At 43.4% G+C, this 20,982-nt stretch overlaps 2 protein-coding genes across 5 annotated transcripts in view; one reads left to right on the top strand and one right to left on the bottom strand.

Annotated features, from left to right (window-relative positions):
- Window positions 1–4,275: 4,275 nt before the first annotated feature.
- Window positions 4,276–15,521, top strand: LOC123993643 (E3 ubiquitin-protein transferase RMND5B-like). 2 transcript variants are annotated; one of them, XM_046296004.1, is made up of 10 exons: window positions 4,276–4,427; window positions 5,743–5,915; window positions 6,683–6,825; window positions 7,010–7,147; window positions 7,275–7,375; window positions 8,154–8,320; window positions 9,512–9,677; window positions 11,417–11,519; window positions 13,268–13,422; window positions 13,551–15,521. In XM_046296004.1, the coding sequence occupies exons 2-10, from the start codon at window positions 5,777–5,779 to the stop codon at window positions 13,612–13,614; spliced, it is 1,176 nt and encodes a 391-aa protein (XP_046151960.1). In that variant the 5' UTR covers window positions 4,276–4,427; window positions 5,743–5,776; the 3' UTR covers window positions 13,615–15,521. The 2 variants fall into 2 exon arrangements, with proteins under 2 accessions (XP_046151960.1, XP_046151961.1); XM_046296005.1 differs by lacking the exon at window positions 4,276–4,427 and adding an exon at window positions 4,435–4,727.
- Window positions 15,522–17,420: 1,899 nt separating this feature from the next.
- Window positions 17,421–20,982, bottom strand: part of LOC123993645 (NEDD4-binding protein 3-A-like) — a 154,572-nt gene continuing 151,010 nt past the window's right edge. For all 3 annotated transcript variants that reach the window (XM_046296007.1, XM_046296006.1, XM_046296008.1), the window contains exon 10: window positions 17,421–19,483. In XM_046296007.1, the coding sequence (XP_046151963.1) occupies window positions 19,008–19,483 (476 nt within the window). In that variant the 3' untranslated portion in view covers window positions 17,421–19,007. The remainder of the gene's footprint in view (window positions 19,484–20,982) is intronic.

Consider the following 20,982-nt stretch of genomic DNA (forward strand, 5'->3'; position numbering starts at 1 on the left):
ACCCCTGTCACTATTAGACATAACATGGGAGGAACAGTGAACTCCTGTCACTATCAGACACAACATGGGAGGAACAGTGACCTCCTATCACTATCAGACATAACATGGGAGGAACAGTGAACTCCTATCACTATCACACACAACATGGGAGGAACAGTGAACCCTGTCACTATGGACATAACATGGGAGGAACAGTGAACTCCTATCACTATCACCTGCTAAATGGCATATATTATCACACACAACATGGGAGGAACAGTGAACCCCTGTCACTATAACATGGGAGGAACAGTGAACTCCTGTCACTATCAGACACAACATGGGAGGAACAGTGACCTCCTATCAGACACAACATGGGAGGAACAGTGACTATCAGACACATGGGAGGAACAGTGAACAGACACAACATCCTATCACTATCACACACAACATGGGAGGAACAGTGAACCCCTGTCACTATCAGACATAACATGGGAGGAACAGTGAACTCCTGTCACTATCATGGGAGGAACACTATCAGTGGGAAACTCCTGTCACTATCAGACACAACATGGGAGGAACAGTGTACCACTGTCACTATCAGACACAACATGGGAGGAACAGTGAACCACTGTCACTATCAGACACAACATGGGAGGGAAATTGTGAGACAGATAACTGTTTCCCCCTCAGACAGTAAACTCATATGGCTGTGTTTATTTCCTGTGCTCCTATCTTTGGGTTGTGATGCTAAACCAAGGCCAAGTCTCATGAGAGGGTATTTAAGAACAAACCAACCCCTTAGTGTTCATGACAAACAGGACTGAATAGAGGGTATTTTAGAATCAACCAACCCCTTAGTGTTCATGACAAACAGGACTGAATAGAGGGTATTTAAGAACAAACCAACCCCTTAGTGTTCATGACAAACAGGACTGAATAGAGGGTATTTAAGAACAAACCAACTCCTTAGTGTTCATGACAAACAGGACTGAATAGAGGGTATTTAAGAACAAACCAACTCCTTAGTGTTCATGACAAACAGGACTGAATAGAGGGTATTTTAGAACCAACCAACCCCTTAGTGTTCATGACAAACAGGACTGAATAGAGGGTATTTTAGAACAAACCAACCCCTTAGTGTTCATGACAAACAGGACTGAATAGAGGGTATTTAAGAACAAACCAACCCCTTAGTGTTCATGACAAACAGGACTGAATAGAGGGTATTTAAGGACAAACCAACCCCTTAGTGTTCATGACAAACAGGACTGAATAGAGGGTATTTAAGAACCAACCAACTCCTTAGTGTTCATGACAAACAGGACTGAATAGAGGGTATTTAAGAACCCAACTCCTTAGTGTTCATGACAAACAGGACTGAATAGAGGGTATTTAATTAGTGTTCATGACAAACAGGACTGAATAGAGGGTATTTAAGAACAAACCAACCCCTTAGTGTTCATGACAAACAGGACTGAATAGAGGGTATTTAAGAACAAACCAACCCCTTAGTGTTCATGACAAACAGGACTGAATAGAGGGTATTTAAGAACAAACCAACCCTTAGTGTTCATGACAAACAGGACTGAATAGAGGGTATTTAAGGACAAACCAACCCTTAGTGTTCATGACAAACAGGACTGAATAGAGGGTATTTAAGAACAAACCAACCCCTTAGTGTTCATGACAAACAGGACTGAATAGAGGGTATTTAAGAACAAACCAACCCCTTAGTGTTCATGACAAACAGGACTGAATAGAGGGTATTTAAGGACAAACCAACCCCTTAGTGTTCATGACAAACAGGACTGAATAGAGGGTATTTAAGAACAAACCAACTCCTTAGTGTTCATGACAAACAGGACTGAATAGAGGGTATTTAAGAACAAACCAACTCCTTAGTGTTCATGACAAACAGGACTGAATAGAGGGTATTTAAGGACAAACCAACCCCTTAGTGTTCATGACAAACAGGACTGAATAGAGGGTATTTAAGAACAAACCAACTCCTTAGTGTTCATGACAAACAGGACTGAATAGAGGGTATTTAAGAACAAACCAACTCCTTAGTGTTCATGACAAACAGGACTGAATAGAGGGTATTTAAGAACAAACCAACTCCTTAGTGTTCATGACAAACAGGACTGAATAGAGGGTATTTAAGAACAAACCAACCCCTTAGTGTTCATGACAAACAGGACTGAATAGAGGGTATTTTAGAACCAACCAACTCCTTAGTGTTCATGACAAACAGGACTGAATAGAGGGTATTTTAGAACCAACCAACTCCTTAGTGTTCATGACAAACAGGACTGAATAGAGGGTATTTAAGGACAAACCAACCCCTTAGTGTTCATGACAAACAGGACTGAATAGAGGGCATTTAAGGACAAACCAACCCCTTAGTGTTCATGACAAACAGGACTGAATAGAGGGTATTTAAGGACAAACCAACTCCTTAGTGTTCATGACAAACAGGACTGAATAGAGGGTATTTAAGGACAAACCAACTCCTTAGTGTTCATGACAAACAGGACTGAATAGAGGGTATTTAAGGACAAACCAACTCCTTAGTGTTCATGACAAACAGGACTGAATAGAGGGTATTTAAGGACAAACCAACCCCTTAGTGTTCATGACAAACAGGACTGAATAGAGGGTATTTAAGGACAAACCAACCCCTTAGTGTTCATGACAAACAGGACTGAATAGAGGGTATTTAAGGACAAACCAACTCCTTAGTGTTCATGACAAACAGGACTGAATAGAGGGTATTTAAGGACAAACCAACCCCTTAGTGTTCATGACAAACAGGACTGAATAGAAACCAGAAGGGTTACATTTCAAATCTGTCTTTTTTTCAACTGCCCTAGTTTGTTGTCCTTTTTGGGGTGTAATTGTGGTTTGTGAATCTGTCACCTAAGTTGAAGCAATCCAAGTGTGTGTAAGGTTTATGTGCATGACTGTAATCTAGCCTATTGGGGGTTTCATTGTGCCTTCTCGAAAGATCCCATGCAAAAATCCCTCCAATCGTCTGTTGTGAAGTGTGATTATGCATGTTTAGATCATAAGGAGTGAAAGACGAGATCAATTGGAGTTAATTTCACTTGTACAGATATCCTAATGTAATAATAACATATGCCATTTAGCAGACACTCTTATCCAAAGCCATTTACAGTCAAGCTTGCATCAATGTTTACGTATGGGTGGTTCAGGGAATCGAACTCACTGTAATGGCGTTGCAAGAGCCGTACTCGACCAACTGAGCTGCAGAGAACAACACTTATCTTACTAGTGCTTCTCTAATCAGTGGTACACCCCTGGCTTGTATGACCACCATGCACCTACAGAAAAGTAGCCTCATTAATGTCTTAATCAAAATAATAAGATTGCCTCTCATCCGCTCGTCCCATTATGCCACAGTTTGTACATCTCAATTGTCAGTAGAAAGCACATTTGTTTAAGCAAGTCAGCCATATCAGCTATGTTTTTAAAAGGCAGTAAATGAGGCTGAATGAACTGTTTCGCTGCCAGAGAAGACTCCGCTGATAGCCAGGTGTAGCAGTGGTAAGATGTTGGCTTCATGTTGGCACCGTTTGTCACTGTTATAGTACCTTAATGTATTGTTTAGTGTTGTGTAGTGGCTTTGCTGGCATGCATCTAAAAACTATTTGGGGAGTTTGCCCCACCAAGATTTACATGCTAAAATTGCCACTGATTAGCTTGATCACAGAATCCCTAGTGCAAGATATTTATTTATTTTGATACACTCAGTATGTGGTAATGCAAGTTATTGAAGTAACGGAATTGAGACCTTGAATTTATTGATTACATGAATAATTGAGGCATGTCTTATGAGTGACTTTCAGTGTGTGTGTGTGTGTGTGTGTGTGTGTGTGTGTGTGTGTGTGTGTGTGTGTGTGTGTGTGTGTGTGTGTGTGTGTGTGTGTGTGTGTGTGTGTGTGTGTGTGTGTGTGTGTGTGTGTGTGTTTTACATCAATGCCGGTCTGGGGTCATTACCAGATAGTTATATCACAGGTGGGAAATTCCCTGGGCAGCTCCAAGCCACACACCTGTCTTCACCATAGGTCTGCAATCTGGCCATAGATCTCCATGCATAACCGTCCATACAGCACCACCTGGGGTTCGCAATGAAGTTGTAGGCTATTGTGAGACAATTTAATATTGGAATCAAATGCTATCACTTTGAAACCTACATTTTACTTGTTTTATAGGCATACATGATTATGTATCAGAGGATGGAACTCTGAAAATATAGTATCTTTACACTCTGTAAAAACTGAAACATTGAATCAAGTCTAAGAACCTTACATTCATGGGTAAAGTAACTCCAGTACTTTTATTATGAATATCCGAGACATGCTACACCGGAAGGAAGTTCCGCAGATCGAAGGACGACTGGTGGAGAATAGCTGTCACGACAGGCAAGTGGTGTTTATGTTGACGTTTTATGTTGTTATTTTAATTTATTTTGATATTTTCTGACATGTCGTTGATATATTTGAGAATTGAAAAAAGTATTTGGACAATCTGGCTATCTTTCTAACTATACAATCAATTAAAATACACCATTATAGTCAAACAAACAGCTTCGGTCCATGCTAGGTTTACATTACCGTTAACTCGCTGTTTGTTTACGTTATGCGACAGACGTAGCAAGCTAACTTACTCAACAACATGTCTCAGTTGCCATTAGGATTTCTCGCTGTATGATAATCGCCATTGTAAGTAAGTGGTGTTTGATACGACGTCTTATACAGCTAGATAACTAGCTACGCTAGCTGGCTTGGTACTGTTAATATGGTTGTGGATATAGCTTGTTAGCTTAGCTAGCGTAGCTAACTTGATATTTGCTACCATAGCTGTTATCAGAGATTTGTTGTCAGTTTTGAGTAAGTAACAAGTACATAGCTGGCTATATTGTTAGTCTTTAGCTAGCTACTTGACTCAAACAAAGTGTCAGCAAACGATTTGACTAGTTAGCATACCGTTCAAACTCTGTTTTGCAGTCGAATGTCATTGCTTGAGGGCTTGAGGCTGTGGACAGGGCCTATTAGCGTCAGCGAGCAAAGCAGTTCCAAAAGTAGCCACTGGTTTACAGTAGGTTTAGCTTCGTACTATAGCTATTTTTATATTTGTCAGATGAAAAATTCAAAAGAAAAGTTTTTATATTTTAGGAAGAGAAGAGGAAAGTTGCTAAGCAATGTTTTTCAAATGTATACAGCAGGAATGCCTAATTTGTCAATGAGACCAAAACATCCAGGCCTAACAACTGTTCTGCACTTGTTGATCTAGAATAGACTGTTCTTTCATATTTTCAGTTGCCTGTCAATGATTATGAATACTGTGCCATTGCACACTTTAGGTTCTAGAAAATCTGATTAAACTAATAAAGGATTTTGTTGACCAGTTTGGCTAAATCAGTTATACGAGTAGTGAAACAAAAATGTAAGGGTTACGGGAGGATTGCAAAATATTGAGCTATTGTCTGTGACCTTGTTCAGTGGTTCTCAAACCTCTACTCGGGGACCCATAGTTGTTCTATGTATTTGCTATATTTGCTATATTCCAGAGCTAGCACACCTGATTCAACCTGTCAATGAATCATCAAGCCCTTGACTGATTCAGGTGAGCTGGTTTTCAGGGCTACAACAATATTGTGAAATGTCTGATGGTCCCCGGGGAGAGGTTTGAGGACCAGTGATCTAGGCCTAGTTCCATATGTCTTGTCTCTCCCAGGTGGTAGTGAATGCGATAGAGTCCCAGTCTAGGTATGGAGCAGTGTGCGTGTGTGGAGCGGGAGCTGGAGAAGGTGCTCCATAGGTTCGTCATGTACGGACACCAGTCAGAGGAACGTCTGGACGAACTACTACGTAGTGTCTGTGAGCTACGGGGACAGCTGGTTACATTCGGTAAGGCAGAGCCAGCTCCACGCTCTAGTTTAGAAGTAGTGTCCACTCAAGTCATCAAGTCATTTGCAGATGCCTGGTACTAAATGAAAGAATGATAGATACCTGCACACACTGTTACAGGTCCCATATTTGAGGAATTCGATGCAGGAGTACAACTAAAGCACTTCAACAATATGCAATTGAAGTTATTTAAACAATTTGGCCCTAGAGAAATGAAATATTGTTTTGCTTCGCTTGCGTGCCTTGACTCGCGAGGGTTCCGGCACAGAATTGATTCATAGGTTTCTTTATGTACATTTAACAGGACTGCTTTTAGCCTTGTTTAACCTTTTAATGTTCTGCTTTGTTTGAACCTGATTGCTGTCTCCTTCAGAGCAGAGACATCACTTGAATATCGTTCTAATTCTAGACATTCTGTTACATAGCATTGTTAAAATGTTCCCATGTAATGGGGTCGATAACCATAGAAATATGTAAGGGATAATCAACGAGGGTCTATGCATTCAAATGCAGCTCAAACATAGAACATGTCAGAATGAACTTTAGCCGTTGAATTCCACCGTGGAAATATACCGTGCGTTATAGGGAAATAATGCACGCTCTAGAATGCCCTTCATGCCAATCAGAAACGAGTATTCAACAATGGCATGGTGTAAGTCATTATATTTCTACGGTGCCAACATGGCTGCCATAGAGTTTTGTGTCATGTCAATCACAATGCAGAAACCTCAATGTACCAGCTCTCTAAATATATGGCTCTCCTTCAGGGGTACAAGATGCAGATCTTTCGGTGCTGTCGCAGACCATGGCCCAGTGTTGTAAGAACATTAAAGAAACGGTACAGCTGCTGGCCTCCAGACACAAGGACATCCACGGCAGTGTCTCCAAAGTGGGCAAAGCTATCGACAGGGTGAGAGTTTCCCAATAAATACTTTCGTTATAGAATCTTTACATTTTTAGAAAAGATGAATGATGACACAACTCCCTTGCGGTTTATAAAATGTACCTTAAAAACACAAGGGAGACATTTCAGCAGATTCTGTGTGTTTCATTTCCGGTTATCCTTTGGTTGTTTCCTGGTTGTGTTTCTGTAGAACTTTGATGCAGAGGTGAGTGCAGTGGTGGCAGAGACCGTGTGGGACTCACCTGAGAGACAGAAGTACCTGAGTGAGACCATTGTGGAACACCTGTACAGACAAGGCATGCTGAGCGTGGCAGAGGACCTATGTCAGGTAAACAACTGAGATGAAACAAAAGCCTGCACACCCTGTTGGTCCCCAGAACCAGAATTGAAGACATTTGGTGTATTTCATATGCATTAAAACTGCTTGGCCTCTCTGTTGTTTGTGTGTCTCACAGGAGTCTGGAGTAGTGATTGACATGAGCATGAAGCAGCCGTTCTTGGAACTCAACAGGATCCTGGAGGCCTTGAGGATGCAGGACCTCAGACCAGCACTAGAGTATGTACTGTACCTCCTCTCTGTTATATACTGACCTCAGACCAGCACTAGAGTATGTACTGTACCTCGTCTCTGTTATATACTGACCTCAGACCAGCACTAGAGTATGTACTGTACCTCCTCTCTGTTATATACTGACCTCAGACCAGCACTAGAGTATGTACTGTACCTCCTCTCTGTTATATACTGACCTCAGACCAGCACTAGAGTATGTCCTGTACCTCCTCTCTGTTATATACTGACCTCAGACCAGCACTAGAGTATGTCCTGTACCTCCTCTCTGTTATATACTGACCTCAGACCAGCACTAGAGTATGTACTGTACCTCCTCTCTGTTATATACTGACCTCAGACCAGCACTAGAGTATGTACTGTACCTCCTCTCTGTTATATACTGACCTCAGACCAGCACTAGAGTATGTACTGTACCTCCTCTCTGTTATATACTGACCTCAGACCAGCACTAGTGTATGTACTGTACCTCATCTCTGTGTGCAGTTGAATGTGAATCAAACCCCTCTTTGATCATTTTCAGCCATTCAGTAACTGATTAACTTTAGAGTAGTGAACACAATTGAGATCTGAAATGCCAGGGTTGAAGGTCAAATAGAATTTCAGTTGACTTCCTGAATTGATTGAATTGGGGTCTATTCACTAGAAGCCAAACAGAACCAAACAGAAGGAAATGGGGAGGGACCTACCTGAATTTGTCCAATAGAAATGATTGTTTTCAATTTACAACTGTTTGCTACGGTGTGCACTAATGATTACAATCCAGGTGGGCAGTAACAAACCGGCAGCGCCTGCTGGACCTGAACAGTACCCTGGAGTTCAAGCTGCACCGCCTCTACTTCATCAGCCTGTTAAACGGAGGCATCACCAACCAGCTGGAGGCGCTACAGTACGCCAGGCACTTCCAGCCCTTCGCCTCACAGCACCAGAGAGGTAGGAACGCAGACAGCCTGGGCCCTGTTCAGGTCAGCAGGGTGGGACAGCTGGGGCCTCCTGGTGGTCTTGAAGAGCTTTTTGACAAGGATGTTCATTAGGCACCATATATCTATATATATATATATATATATATATGTGTATATATTATATATATTTTTATTGAAACAGGGAGGAACAACCTGTCCAATAAGAACCTCATTTTTTGTTTTCTCAATAGCTTTCTTACAGGACTTCATAGCTTCCTTCTCTTACCAGCTGACTGACTAATGATCTGTTCCAATAGTCTGTGAATGGACACCTTCCTTCCTCCCTCCTCCATAACCCCTGTCTCCCCCAGACACCCTGAATAACACTGTCTCCTCTCCCCCAGACACCCTGAATAACACTGTCTCCTCTCCCCCAGACATCCTTAATAACACTGTCTCCTCTCCCCCAGACATCCTTAATAACACTGTCTCCTCTCCCCCAGACATCCTTAATAACACTGTCTCCTCTCCCCCAGACATCCTTAATAACGGTCTCCTCTCCCCAGACACCCTGAATAACACTGTCTCCTCTCCCCAGACACCCTGAATAACACTGTCTCCTCTCCCCAGACACCCTGAATAACACTGTCTCCTCTCCCCCAGACACCCTGAATAACACTGTCTCCTCTCCCCCAGACATCCTTAATAACACTGTCTCCTCTCCCCCAGACATCCTTAATAACACTGTCTCCTCTCCCCCAGACATCCTTAATAACGGTCTCCTCTCCCCAGACACCCTGAATAACACTGTCTCCTCTCCCCCAGACACCCTGAATAACACTGTCTCCTCTCCCCAGACATCCTTAATAACACTGTCTCCTCTCCCCAGACACCCTTAATAACACTGTCTCCTCTCCCCCAGACACCCTTAATAACACTGTCTCCTCTCCCCAGACATCCTTAATAACAGTCTCCTCTCCCCAGACACCCTGAATAACACTGTCTCCTCTCCCCCAGACATCCTTAATAACAGTCTCCTCTCCCCCAGACACCCTTAATAACACTGTCTCCTCTCCCCCAGACATCCTTAATAACAGTCTCCTCTCCCCCAGACATCCTTAATAACAGTCTCCTCTCCCCCAGACATCCTTCCTTCCTCCTTCATGACCACTGCCTCCTCTCCCTCCAGAAATCCATTACAGCAGTGTCTTCTCTCCCCCAGACATCCAGATCCTCATGGGTAGTCTGGTGTACCTGCGGCACGGCATAGAGAACTCTCCCTACCGCTCTCTGTTAGAGACCAACCAGTGGGCTGACATATGTAACAGCTTCACCAGGGACGCCTGCGCTCTGCTGGGGCTATCTGTAGAGTCACCTCTCAGTGTCAGGTTAGACACACACACACACACACACAGCAGTATAACGCTGATAGTAAGATTCCTTGTCATCGTTTTTCACTGCAGTATGTACAGTTGAAGTCGGAAGTTTACATACACTTAGGTTGGAGTCATTAACTCGTTTTTCAGCCACTTCACAAATGTCTTGTTAACAAACTATAGTTTTGACAGGTCGGTTAGGACATCTACTTTGTGCATGTCACAAGTCATTTTTCCAACAATTGTTTACAGACAGATTATTTCACTGTATCACAATTTGAGTGGGTCAGAAGTTTACATACACTAAGATGACTGTGCCTTTAATCAGCTTGGAAAATTCCAGGAAATTATGTAATGGCTTTAGAAGCTTCTGATTGACTGAAATTATGTCAATTAACCTATTGGAGGTGTACCTGTGGATGTATTTCAAGGCCTACCTTCAAACTCAGTGCCTCTTTGCTTGACATCATGGGAAAATCAAAAGAAATGAGCCAAGACTCCAGAAAAAACACTGTAGACCTCCATGAGTCTGGTTCATCCTTGGCAGCAATTTCCAAATGCCTGAAGGTACCACGTTCATCTGTACAAACAATAGTAAGCAAGTTTAAACACCATAGGACCACGCAGCTGTCATATCGCTCAGGAAGGAGACGTGTTCTGTCTCCTAGAGATGAATGTACTTTGGTGCGAAAAGTGCAAATCAACAGCAAAGGACCTTGTGAAGATGCTGGAGGAAACAGGTACAAAAGTATCTACATCCACAGTAAAACGAGTCCTATATCAACATAACCAGAAAGGCCGCTCAGCAAGGAAGAAGCCACTGCTCCAAAACCGCCGTAAAAAAGCCAGATTACGGTTCGCAACTACACATCGGGACAAAGATCGTACTTTCTGGAGAAATGTCCTCTGGTCTGATGAAACAAAAATAGAACTGTTTGGTCATAATGACCATTGTTACGGTTGGAAGAAAAAGGGGGAGGCTTGCAAGCCGAAGAACAACCATCCCAACCGTGAAGCACAGGGGTGGCAGCATCATGTTGTGGGGGTGCTTTCCTGCAGGAGTGACTGGTTCTCTTCACAAAATAGATGGCATCATGAGGAAGGAAAATTAGGTGGATATATTGAAGCTACATCACAAGACATCAGTCAGGAAGTTATAGCTTGGTCGCAAATGGGTCTTCCAAATGGACAATGACCCCAAGCATGTTTCCAAAGTTGTGCCAAAATGGCTTAAGGACAACAAAGTCAAGGTATTGGAGTGGCCATCACAAAACCCTGACCTCAATTCTATAGAAAACTTGTGGGCAGAACTGAAAAAGCATGTGCGAGCAAGGAGGCCTACAAACTTGACCCAGTTACACCAGCTCTGTCAGGAGGAATGGGCAAAATTCACCCAACTTATTGTGGGAAGCTTGTGGAAGGCTACCCGAAACGTTTGACCCAAGTTAAACAATTTTAAAGGCAATGCTACCAAATACTAATTGAGTGTATGTAGACTTCTGACCAACTGGGAATGTGATGAAATAAATAAAAGCTGAAATAAATAATTCTCTCTGCAATTATTCTGACATTTCACATTCTTAAAACAAAGTGGTGATCCTAACTGACCTAAAACAGGGAATTTTTACTAGGATTAAATGTCAGGAATTGTGAAAAACTGAGTTGAAATGTATTTAGCTAAGCTGTAGGTAAACCTCAGACTTCAACGATATCTGTGATTTCCATGTGTGTCTCTCTGTGTTGAATGTCAGTTTTGCGTCAGGCTGCATGGCTCTGCCCGTCCTGATGAACATCAAACAGGTGATTGAACAGAGACAGTGTAGTGGAGTCTGGACACACAAGGACGAGCTGCCCGTAAGTCTCCCTCTCTAAGCTCTCTGCTTTTCTCTCATGACTTTCTCTGGGTGTGAATCCTCAAGAGTATTTATTAGCATTTAAAAGCAAGAATTGTAATTCATCACTATTTTTTAAACTATTCATGAAATAGAAAATAAATAAAAAATACCATGTATAATACTACACTGCTCAAAAAATATAGGGAACACTTAAACCACACAATGTAACTCCAAGTCAATCACACTTCTGTCAAATCAAACTGTCCACTTAGGAAGCAACACTGATTGACAATAAAATGTCACATGCTGTTGTGCAAATGGAATAGACAACAGGTGGAAATTATAGGCAATTAGCAAGACACCCCAATAAAGGAGTGGTTCTGCAGGTGGTGACCACAGACCACTTCTCAGTTCCTATGCTTCCTGGTTGATGTTTTGGTCACTTTTGAATGCTGGCGGTGCTTTCACTCTAGTGGTAGCATGAGACGGAGTCTACAACCCACACAAGTGTCTCAGGTAGTGCAGCTCATCCAGGATGGCACATCAATGCGAGCTGTGGCAAGAAGGTTTGCTGTGTCTGTCAGCGTAGTGTCCAGAGCATGGAGGCGCTAACAGGAGACAGGCCAGTACATTAGGAGATGTGGAGGAGGCCGTAGGAGGGCAACAACCCAGCAGCAGCAGGACCGCTACCTCTGCCTTTGTGCAAGGAGGAGCAGGAGGTGCACTGCCAGAGCCCTGCAAAATGACCTCCAGCAGGCCACACATATGCATGTGTCTGCTCAAACGGTCAGAACAGACGCAGGACGTTTGGCATTTGCCAGAGAACACCAAGATTGGCAAATTCGCCACTGGCGCCCTGTGCTCTTCACAGATGAAAGCAGGTTCACACTGAGCACATGTGACAGTCTGGAGACGCTGTGGAGAACGTTCTACTGCCTGCAACATCCTCCAGCATGACCGGTTTGGCAGTGGGTCAGTCATGGTGTGGGGTGGCATTTCTTTGGGGGGGCCGCACAGCCCTCCATGTGCTCGCCAGAGGTAGCCTGACTGCCATTAGGTACCGAGATGAGATCCTCAGACCCCTTGTGAGACCATATGCTGGTGCGGTTCGCCCTGGGTTCCTCCTAATGCAAGACAATGCTAGACCTCATGTGGCTGGAGTGTGTCAGCAGATCCTGCAAGAGGAAGGCATTGATGCTATGGACGGGCCCGCAGTTCCCCAGACCTGAATCCAATTGAGCACATCTGGGACATCATGTCTCGCTCCATCCACCAACGCCACGTTGCACCACAGACTGTCCAGGAGTTGGCGGATGCTTTAGTCCAGATCTGGGAGATCCCTCAGGAGAACATCCGCCACCTCATCAGGAGCATGCCCAGGCGTTGTAGGGAGGTCATACAGGCACGTGAAGGCCACACACATATACTGAGCCTCATTTTGACTTGTTTTAAGGACATTACATCAAAGTTGGATCAGCCTGTAGGGTGGTTTTCCACTTTAATTTTGAGTGTGACTCCAAATCCAGACCTCCATGGGTTGATAAATTTGATTTCCATTGATAAATTTTGCGTGATTTTTGTTGTCAGCACATTCAACTGTGTGAAGAAAAAAGTATTTAATCAGAATATTTCATTCATTCAGATCTAGGATGTGTTATTTTAGTGTTCCCTTTATTTTTTTGAGCAGTGTATAACCATTTCTAATGGATTATTAATGAAGGTTGTCATAGAAGGGTAACGGAGTGGTCCTGTCTCCCCTCCCTCCAGATTGAGATCGACCTGGGGAAGAAGTGCTGGTACCACTCTGTGTTCGCCTGCCCCATCCTCCGACAGCAGACGTCAGAGAGCAACCCTCCCATGAAGCTCATCTGTGGACACGTCATCTCCAGAGACGCCCTCAACAAACTCACCAACGCTGGAAAGTGAGTCTGATCCAGGTTGACAGGCAGACAAACAGGCACTCAACCATTGACAGTCAGACCTGTGGAACTCTGTGGTTAAACTCTCCTGCCGGTCTGTATATGTCTAACTCTGTCCTCCATCTCCTCAGACTGAAATGTCCCTACTGTCCCATGGAGCAGAACCCGTCAGATGCCAAGCAGATCTTCTTTTGATCCCCCCTCCTGTTTCCTGAAACCCCCTGGAAACCCCCAGGCAAACTGGAGCTCCTTTGAGCTACAGTAGCGACCTGCTACCCCAGGACCCCTGTAAATCCCCCATCCTACCTCCTGAGAGAGAGCGATCTCAAAAGGATCATTCATTCATTGACAGTCATTTGCAGCTGCCCGCAGAACTTACTATAGGCTAATTCTTGTTAAGGATGTGATGATGCGTTATCATGGGGTATCAAGTTGAGTTGTAGAGTTTTTGGACGACTGCTCTGTTCCTTATTTCTTTCCTCTATATATCCATCTGTAGGCTTTCCTCAGAACACAGAATCCTCTATATATCCATCTGTAGGCTTTCCTCAGAACACAGAATCCTCTATATATCCATCTGTAGGCTTTCCTCAGAACACAGAATCCTCTATATATCCATCTGTAGGCTTTCCTCAGAACACAGAATCCTCTATATATCCATCTGTAGGCTTTCCTCAGAACACAGAATCCTCTATATATCCATCTGTAGGCTTTCCTCAGAACACAGAATGGTCGGTTGAATGGATGTTAGGTGATGTGACATGGTTTTTAGGAAGTTGTCTGATTTCAGGAGAGTATTTAAACTTCTATATTACAGAGGTAAAGCTAAGTGGCCTCTGAGAAAGTATATTCACATATATATTTTATTGAGAGGTTGTGATTGGCTGATAGGTTGAGGTGACCGTGGTTACAGTTTGTGAATGGAACACTGATTGTAAAAAAAAAAAAAAAAAAAAATCTTGCCTATTGGCTATGATGTAATAAAGGCTGATTGGTTGAAAGTCACTATGGGTTACAGTACATGTATGTGTGATGATCAGCAGTTGTGATCATGGAGAGGTCGATGGTCAATTGGCTGATTGATTTTGCAACTGCCTCCAATAACAATAATTTTCCTGTTTCTCGTTCTGTGTAGGCCGATGTATTTAACAAAAACAAATTATACTACTGTGAAGTCTGATTTTGTTTTTATTTATCATCGCTAGAATCAAGTCTCCTGTAAAATAGTGAAACCTTAAGTAACTTTATACCTTTTTATGAAATATAATTCTGCCACAAAATAGCAACATCAGTATTGGATCCATGATCAAATCCTTCTTGAACCAAACGGATAGCTCTGTCCATGAAATGGTGATGTCATACCAGCCCATGAAATGGTGATGTCATACCAGCCCATGAAATGGTGATGTCATACCAGCCCATGAAATGGTGATGTCATACCAGTCTATGAAATGGTGATGTCATAACAGCCCATGAAATGGTGATGTCATACCAGTCCATGAAATGGCGATGTCATACCAGCCCATGAAATGGTGATGTCATACCAGCCCATGAAATGGTGATGTCATACCAGTCTATGAAATGGTGATGTCATACCAGCCCATGAAATGGTGATGTCATACCAGCCCATGAAATGGTGATGTCATACCAGCCCATGAAATGGTGATGTCATACCAGCCCATGAAATGGTGATGTCATACCAGTCCATGAAATGGTGATGTCAGCAAGGTCTGCACCAGCATATCTTTAACAGCCGACCCATGGTAGCAGTCAGCCATTATATCAACTCTGCACTGATCTCCAGTCAGAATGAATGATGGTAACAGGTCCCTATTTGTGCGTACACATTTCTTTTGTGTTTAGTTGACATTTTATTTCCTGCTTTTGGTTGACAATCATTCACCTCCTTTCCCAGAATACATTAAGATCTGTTATGGCTTCTTCTTTGGGTTCTTTTTCTTTTCCAGCAGTCAGAGTTATTGAGTTGTCTGATAGGTTTGCCTTTTACCTGCTTCTTTATTCAACTTTTATTGTACATATTTATTCTCTAACATGTTTCATATACTTGCATCTTGAAATGGAATAAAAACTTTATACTCCAACTCTGTTGTTCTGTTTGTGAAATGTATCAGAGTTTGGTTGTTTTTCTGTTTGGTTAGCTGCAGAAAGATGTACCGGGTAGCTACTATTATTGACTCACATGCTCTTCCTGCAGATGCCACCAGATGGTGGCCTTACCACACCAGATGACTCCATACTAAACAACATGCCTCAGCCTGAGATTTTAGTTGCAGAAACATCTCCACCTGGGCTAGCTGTATTCACTTCATGCAAAAAAAACTATCCTCCTGTTGACTTTAACTAGTGTTATATAGTGGTATAGTTGTAAGTAATACTGTACGTTTCCTAACATTGAATGCTTGAAATCCGAGCTGTGTGGGTTGCATGTGTAGAGTCCCTCCTACATACAGAACAGCAACACAGAATCATGAGTTAATATCGTTCATCAACCCACACTCAGAAGACAATCGCTCTCTCACAGGCACCTGTGTGAGTTGTGGAGTTATATTAAGCCCTGGTTTATATAATGTTAGATGGAGGTTGGTGAGTCAGAGGGAGGGGGAGGGATGGTGTTTGGCTTGACCCCCCCCCCCCCCCGGGAACATACAAGTCTAAAACAGGGCTGTTTGCTAACTGCTCAAACCATGAACCTGGCAACTACACAAGTCAAATATGCTTGAGAGTGGGTGGCAGGAGGGGTCATTAATAATGGCTGGGATGGAGTGGATGGAAACTTGGTGTTTAATGAGTTTGATGCCAATCCATATGTTCCGTTCATGCCATTACTACGAGTCCGTCCTCCCCAATTAAGGTTGCACCAACCTCCTGTGGTACATACACAGATATTTTTTCATCAGGGTTCTAAAAGAACACTGGGTGTTTGTGTGTCCAGCACTCAACTTCACAAAACCACACAGAGCAGCCACTCCCCTTCTCTTCAGCTTACCTTGGCTGGCTCCCATGGAAAGACCTGTTCCTTACGCTAACAAAGATCCTCTGTTCACATCTAGGCTGACCTCTGCCCTCTAATGTCCAAACTCAGGGAGGAGGTATGTAAGGGCCAGGTTTGTACAGGGGAGTGACAGGGTGTGTGGTGATAAGGATCCAAGGCCGAGACATTCTAAAGGGGACTTTCCTAGCAGATTCCTCCAATCTGTAGTTCAGAGGGGCCACAAAAACGAATCTCTCAGTTACTACAGATATTGGGAGAATCTCAGTTGCATACTCCTCGTGTCCTCTCCAACTTCTCAAAACCCATTAGATGAATAAGCCAGGAGTCCCGCCCCTCTGACCTTCTCCTCCAATGGGTTTTGAGAAGAAGGCGAACAGTAGACAATTGAGAGATTCTCCCATTGTCCAGTCCTGCACACAACAATAGGTATTTAAAGTCCCAGGAGGATGGGGGAAAGGTAACCAAGTCTGAGATGAATGGAGACAGTTAAAAAGGGGGTGTAAAAATGACAGTGTTGACATAACCCAGGATGAGTGCTAACAACAAGGGGAATTTTTGTCTTGTAAAATTTGTATAAAATTATGCAGTAATTGCAGTGTAAATTCAACTCAAATCAGTGGAATAAAAAAATATTATTACACGTGTGAATTGTAACATCATTTTGAGTCAAATTGACTGAGAATGTGACACTACTTGTAGAGTAACTTTAACACTATGTAGAATGGGACCAAATGTTATCTGAAACAGTGTTGAATTCACTCTTAGGAGTTAAATGAACACTTTTATTTTTACTGTGTAGTACAAGACTCTAGGGTTTATGTATGTTACTGGGTTCAGTGTAGTATAGCATAGTACAGTACATTATAGTATAGTGTAGTATACCCTACCAGTGAATTACTACAAGGTGTAGATACAGGTTGTGATTTTGTTTTTACTACTTAGGCAACTGCTAACGTAAAACAAATAGCCCTCAAAGAAACTCTCCCACCACTTGATAAATGTTTATTATAGAAATTCAGAACCAACATATATATATATATTTATATAACTCCAGTGGTTTAACACAAGTCACAGTACAGTATTTATTTTTCCCTAAACAAAACGTTGCTGTCGGATGAAAAACTATTTTTGCCATATATATCTATATATTTTTTTTACAGGTATTGAAAGCAGTAACTCCTGTCAATGAACTCTGAATATTTAATGAATCTAGGACCAATAAAATGTATTCAAAATAACCTGAGAAAAGTTATGTAATTGTATGTTTGTTAATGGGAAAATATGGCAATTTTCTTCCATTTGCTGAAAAGTATCCGTTTAGGAGATGAGTTTTTTTCCCCGACAGCAACAATAGATGATCAGTAATTAGTCCAATGGGATGCAGAATAACGGCCAGCGCTGTAATATCAGACTATTCAGGCTATTTCCTCAAAGACTACATGCTTCTGCAGGATTAGTATATCTAGCTAACAACTATATACAGATCACAATATAGTGATTTGGGGACAGAAAATAGAATCACATGACAATAAATATAAATTCCATTAAATGTCCTGAATACAGTATTGTTACAGTATTACAGGTTACTTAAAGGGTCATTTTGCAACAACAAAAACAAGACTAAAATTCCCCTTGTTGTTAATGGCAGAGCAACAGCATCCGCGTGTTGGCCTCTGATGGTCTAGTGATGTTATGTTTCTCCTCTGAGCCCAGCTCCCTGGACGCTCCCTGAATGAAGAGAACTTTTAATGTCATTTACATTCGGCCTACTCTACACACTACAGACTTATTATCCAGTGACAATGACCGTACCTCACCTCACAGGGACAAAACCCAAATCCCTTTAGATCATTTGGACAACGTTCTAGGTTGCATCTGAAACGGCTCCCTATTTCCTATGTAGTGCACTACTTTTGACAAGAGCCCCATTGGTCCTGGTCAAAAGAAGTGCACTATACAGGGTATAGGGTGCCATTTGGGACGCATGCCTACCCTTACTTCCCTCCAGTCAGTGTTTGAACTTCAAGCCCACAGAACGGCTGTGAGGATCGGAACTATCAAACACACTGCTTTGATTATATACACACAGAACAACATTTGAATAAGTAACATTTACAAATAGGTTTATTATTATTATTATCCTTTGTACATACAAGCAGCCCTCTAAAGTGAGGTTTGGTCGGTGTCGTGCTTGAAGGATTGTAAAGTGTTCTCGACTCTAATACGCTGTCATTGATTGGTGGACTGAAACAGGAAGTTGTCATTTATTGGTGGATTGAAACAGGAAGTAGGAAGTGGAACTTCCAAAAAACAGTACCAGAGAGGGTATCATTGTATTGCTGATTATATATGCACACTATTCAGTCTAGTTCACACAGGTATAGGAGTGCAGTGTTGTTTTGGAATTGGAACTGGGCCCTCCACAAGGAAATAAAGATAAGGGGTGAGGATTTGGTTTGGAATGGGGCCCTCCTGTCCTTTAAAGTCTGTAAGAAGCCTGAGTATTCATCAAGGAGATAGGAAGAGGGGTTGAGTGTTTGGTTTGGAATGGGCCCCCCATCTAGTGTCCACTCAGTCAAATCTCAGACGACTCTATCCTCTCTATCCAGGGAAGACCAGGAGGAGTATTGCTGTCTTCCTCTCCTCTTTCTCCTCCTCCTCTTCCTCTCCTCAGCTCCTGCACTTCCCTCTCCAGTGACTCGTTACTGTAGTCTCCCATCTCTCGCCCTCCTCCTTCTCCTCCTCTTCCTCCCCTCACATCTTGCAGTTCTCTCTCCAGTGTTCCTCCGACTCCTTCTCCTCTGAGCAGGTATAGTTCTCTCTCCAGTGTTCCTCCGACTCCTTCTCCTCTGAGCAGGTATAGTTCTCTCTCCAGTAGTTGGTTGTGGTGGTACATGTCCAGGTAGCTGGCCTGCAGCTCTCTCTGGTAGTAGATGACTTTCTCCTTCTCTGTCTGCCACGTCTGTCTCTCCTGCTCGAAGGCCGTAGCCTGGGCCTCGCTCTGACAACGCTCTAACAACAGCTCTGCTCGCAGACGCTCCTCTGTAGGACCTGCAGTTAAAGAGAGAGAGGGAGGGAGAGAGAGGAGGAAAGAGGAGGAAGAGAAAGAGAGGGAGAGAGAGGAGGAAGATAAAGAGAAGGAGGGAGAGGGAAGATAAAGAGTGGGAGGGAGAGGGAAGATAAAGAGAGGGAGGGAGAGGGAAGATAAAGAGAGAGAGGAGGAAGAGAAAGGGAAGATAAAGAGAGGGAGGGAGAGGGAAGATAAAGAGAGGTAGGGAGAGGGAAGATAAAGAGAGGAAGGGAGAGGGAAGATAAAGAGAGGGAGGGAGAGGGAAGATAAAGAGAGGGAGGGAGAGGGAAGATAAAGAGAGGGAGGGAGAGGGAAGATAAAGAGAGGGAGGGAGAGGGAAGATAAAGAGAGGAAGGGAGAGGGAAGATAAAGAGAAGGAGGGAGAGGGAAGATAAAGAGAGGGAGGGAGAGGGAAGATAAAGAGAGGGAGGGAGAGGGAAGATAAAGAGAGGGAGGGAGAGGGAAGATAAAGAGAGGGAGGAGGAAAGAGGAGGACGAGAAAGAGAGGGAAGATAAAGAGAGGAAGGGAGAGGGAAGATAAAGAGAGGGAGGGAGAGGGAAGATAAAGAGAGGGAGGGAGAGGGAAGATAAAGAGAGGAAGGGAGAGGGAAGATAAAGAGAGGGAGGGAGAGGGAAGATAAAGAGAGAGAGGAGGAAGAGAAAGGGAAGATAAAGAGAGAGAGGAGGAAAGAGGAGGACGAGAAAGAGAGGGAAGATAAAGAGAGGGAGGGAGAGAGAGGAGGAAGATAAAAAGAGGGAGGGAGAGAGAGGGAAAGAGGAGGAAGAGAAAGAGAGGGAGGGAGAGGGAAGATAAAGAGAGGGAGGGAGAGGGAAGATAAAGAGAGGGAGGGAGAGGGAAGATAAAGAGAGGGAGGGAGAGGGAAGATAAAGAGAGGGAGAGAGGGAAGATAAAGAGAGGGAGGGAGAGGGAAGATAAAGAGAGAGGGAGAGGGAAGATAAAGAGAGGGAGGGAGAGAGAGGAGGAAGATAAAAAGAGGGAGGGAGAGAGAGGGAAGATAAAGAGAGGGAGGGAGAGGGAAGATAAAGAGAGGGAGAGGGAAGATAAAAAGAGGGAGGGAGAGAGAGGGAAAGAGGAGGCAGAGAAAGAGAGGGAGAGAGGGAAGATAAAGAGAGGGAGGGAGAGAGAGGGAAAGTGGAGGAAGATAAAGAGAGGGAGGGAGAGAGAGGGAAAGAGGAGGAAGAGAAAGAGAGGGAGAGAGAGGGAAGATAAAGAGAGGGAGGGAGAGGGAAGATAAAGAGAGGAAGAGAAAGAGAGAGAAAGAGGAGGAAGAGAAAGAGAAGGAGGGAGAGGGAAGATAAAGAGAGGGAGGGAGAGGGAAGATAAAGAGAGAGAGGGAGAGGGAAGATAAAGAGAGAGAGGAGGAAGAGAAAGGGAAGATAAAGAGAGGGAGGGAGAGGGAAGATAAAGAGAGGGAGGGAGAGGGAAGATAAAGAGAGAGAGGGAGAGGGAAGATAAAGA

This window comes from Oncorhynchus gorbuscha, linkage group LG13 (assembly GCF_021184085.1).
Source record: "Oncorhynchus gorbuscha isolate QuinsamMale2020 ecotype Even-year linkage group LG13, OgorEven_v1.0, whole genome shotgun sequence".
NCBI lineage: Eukaryota > Metazoa > Chordata > Actinopteri > Salmoniformes > Salmonidae > Oncorhynchus > Oncorhynchus gorbuscha.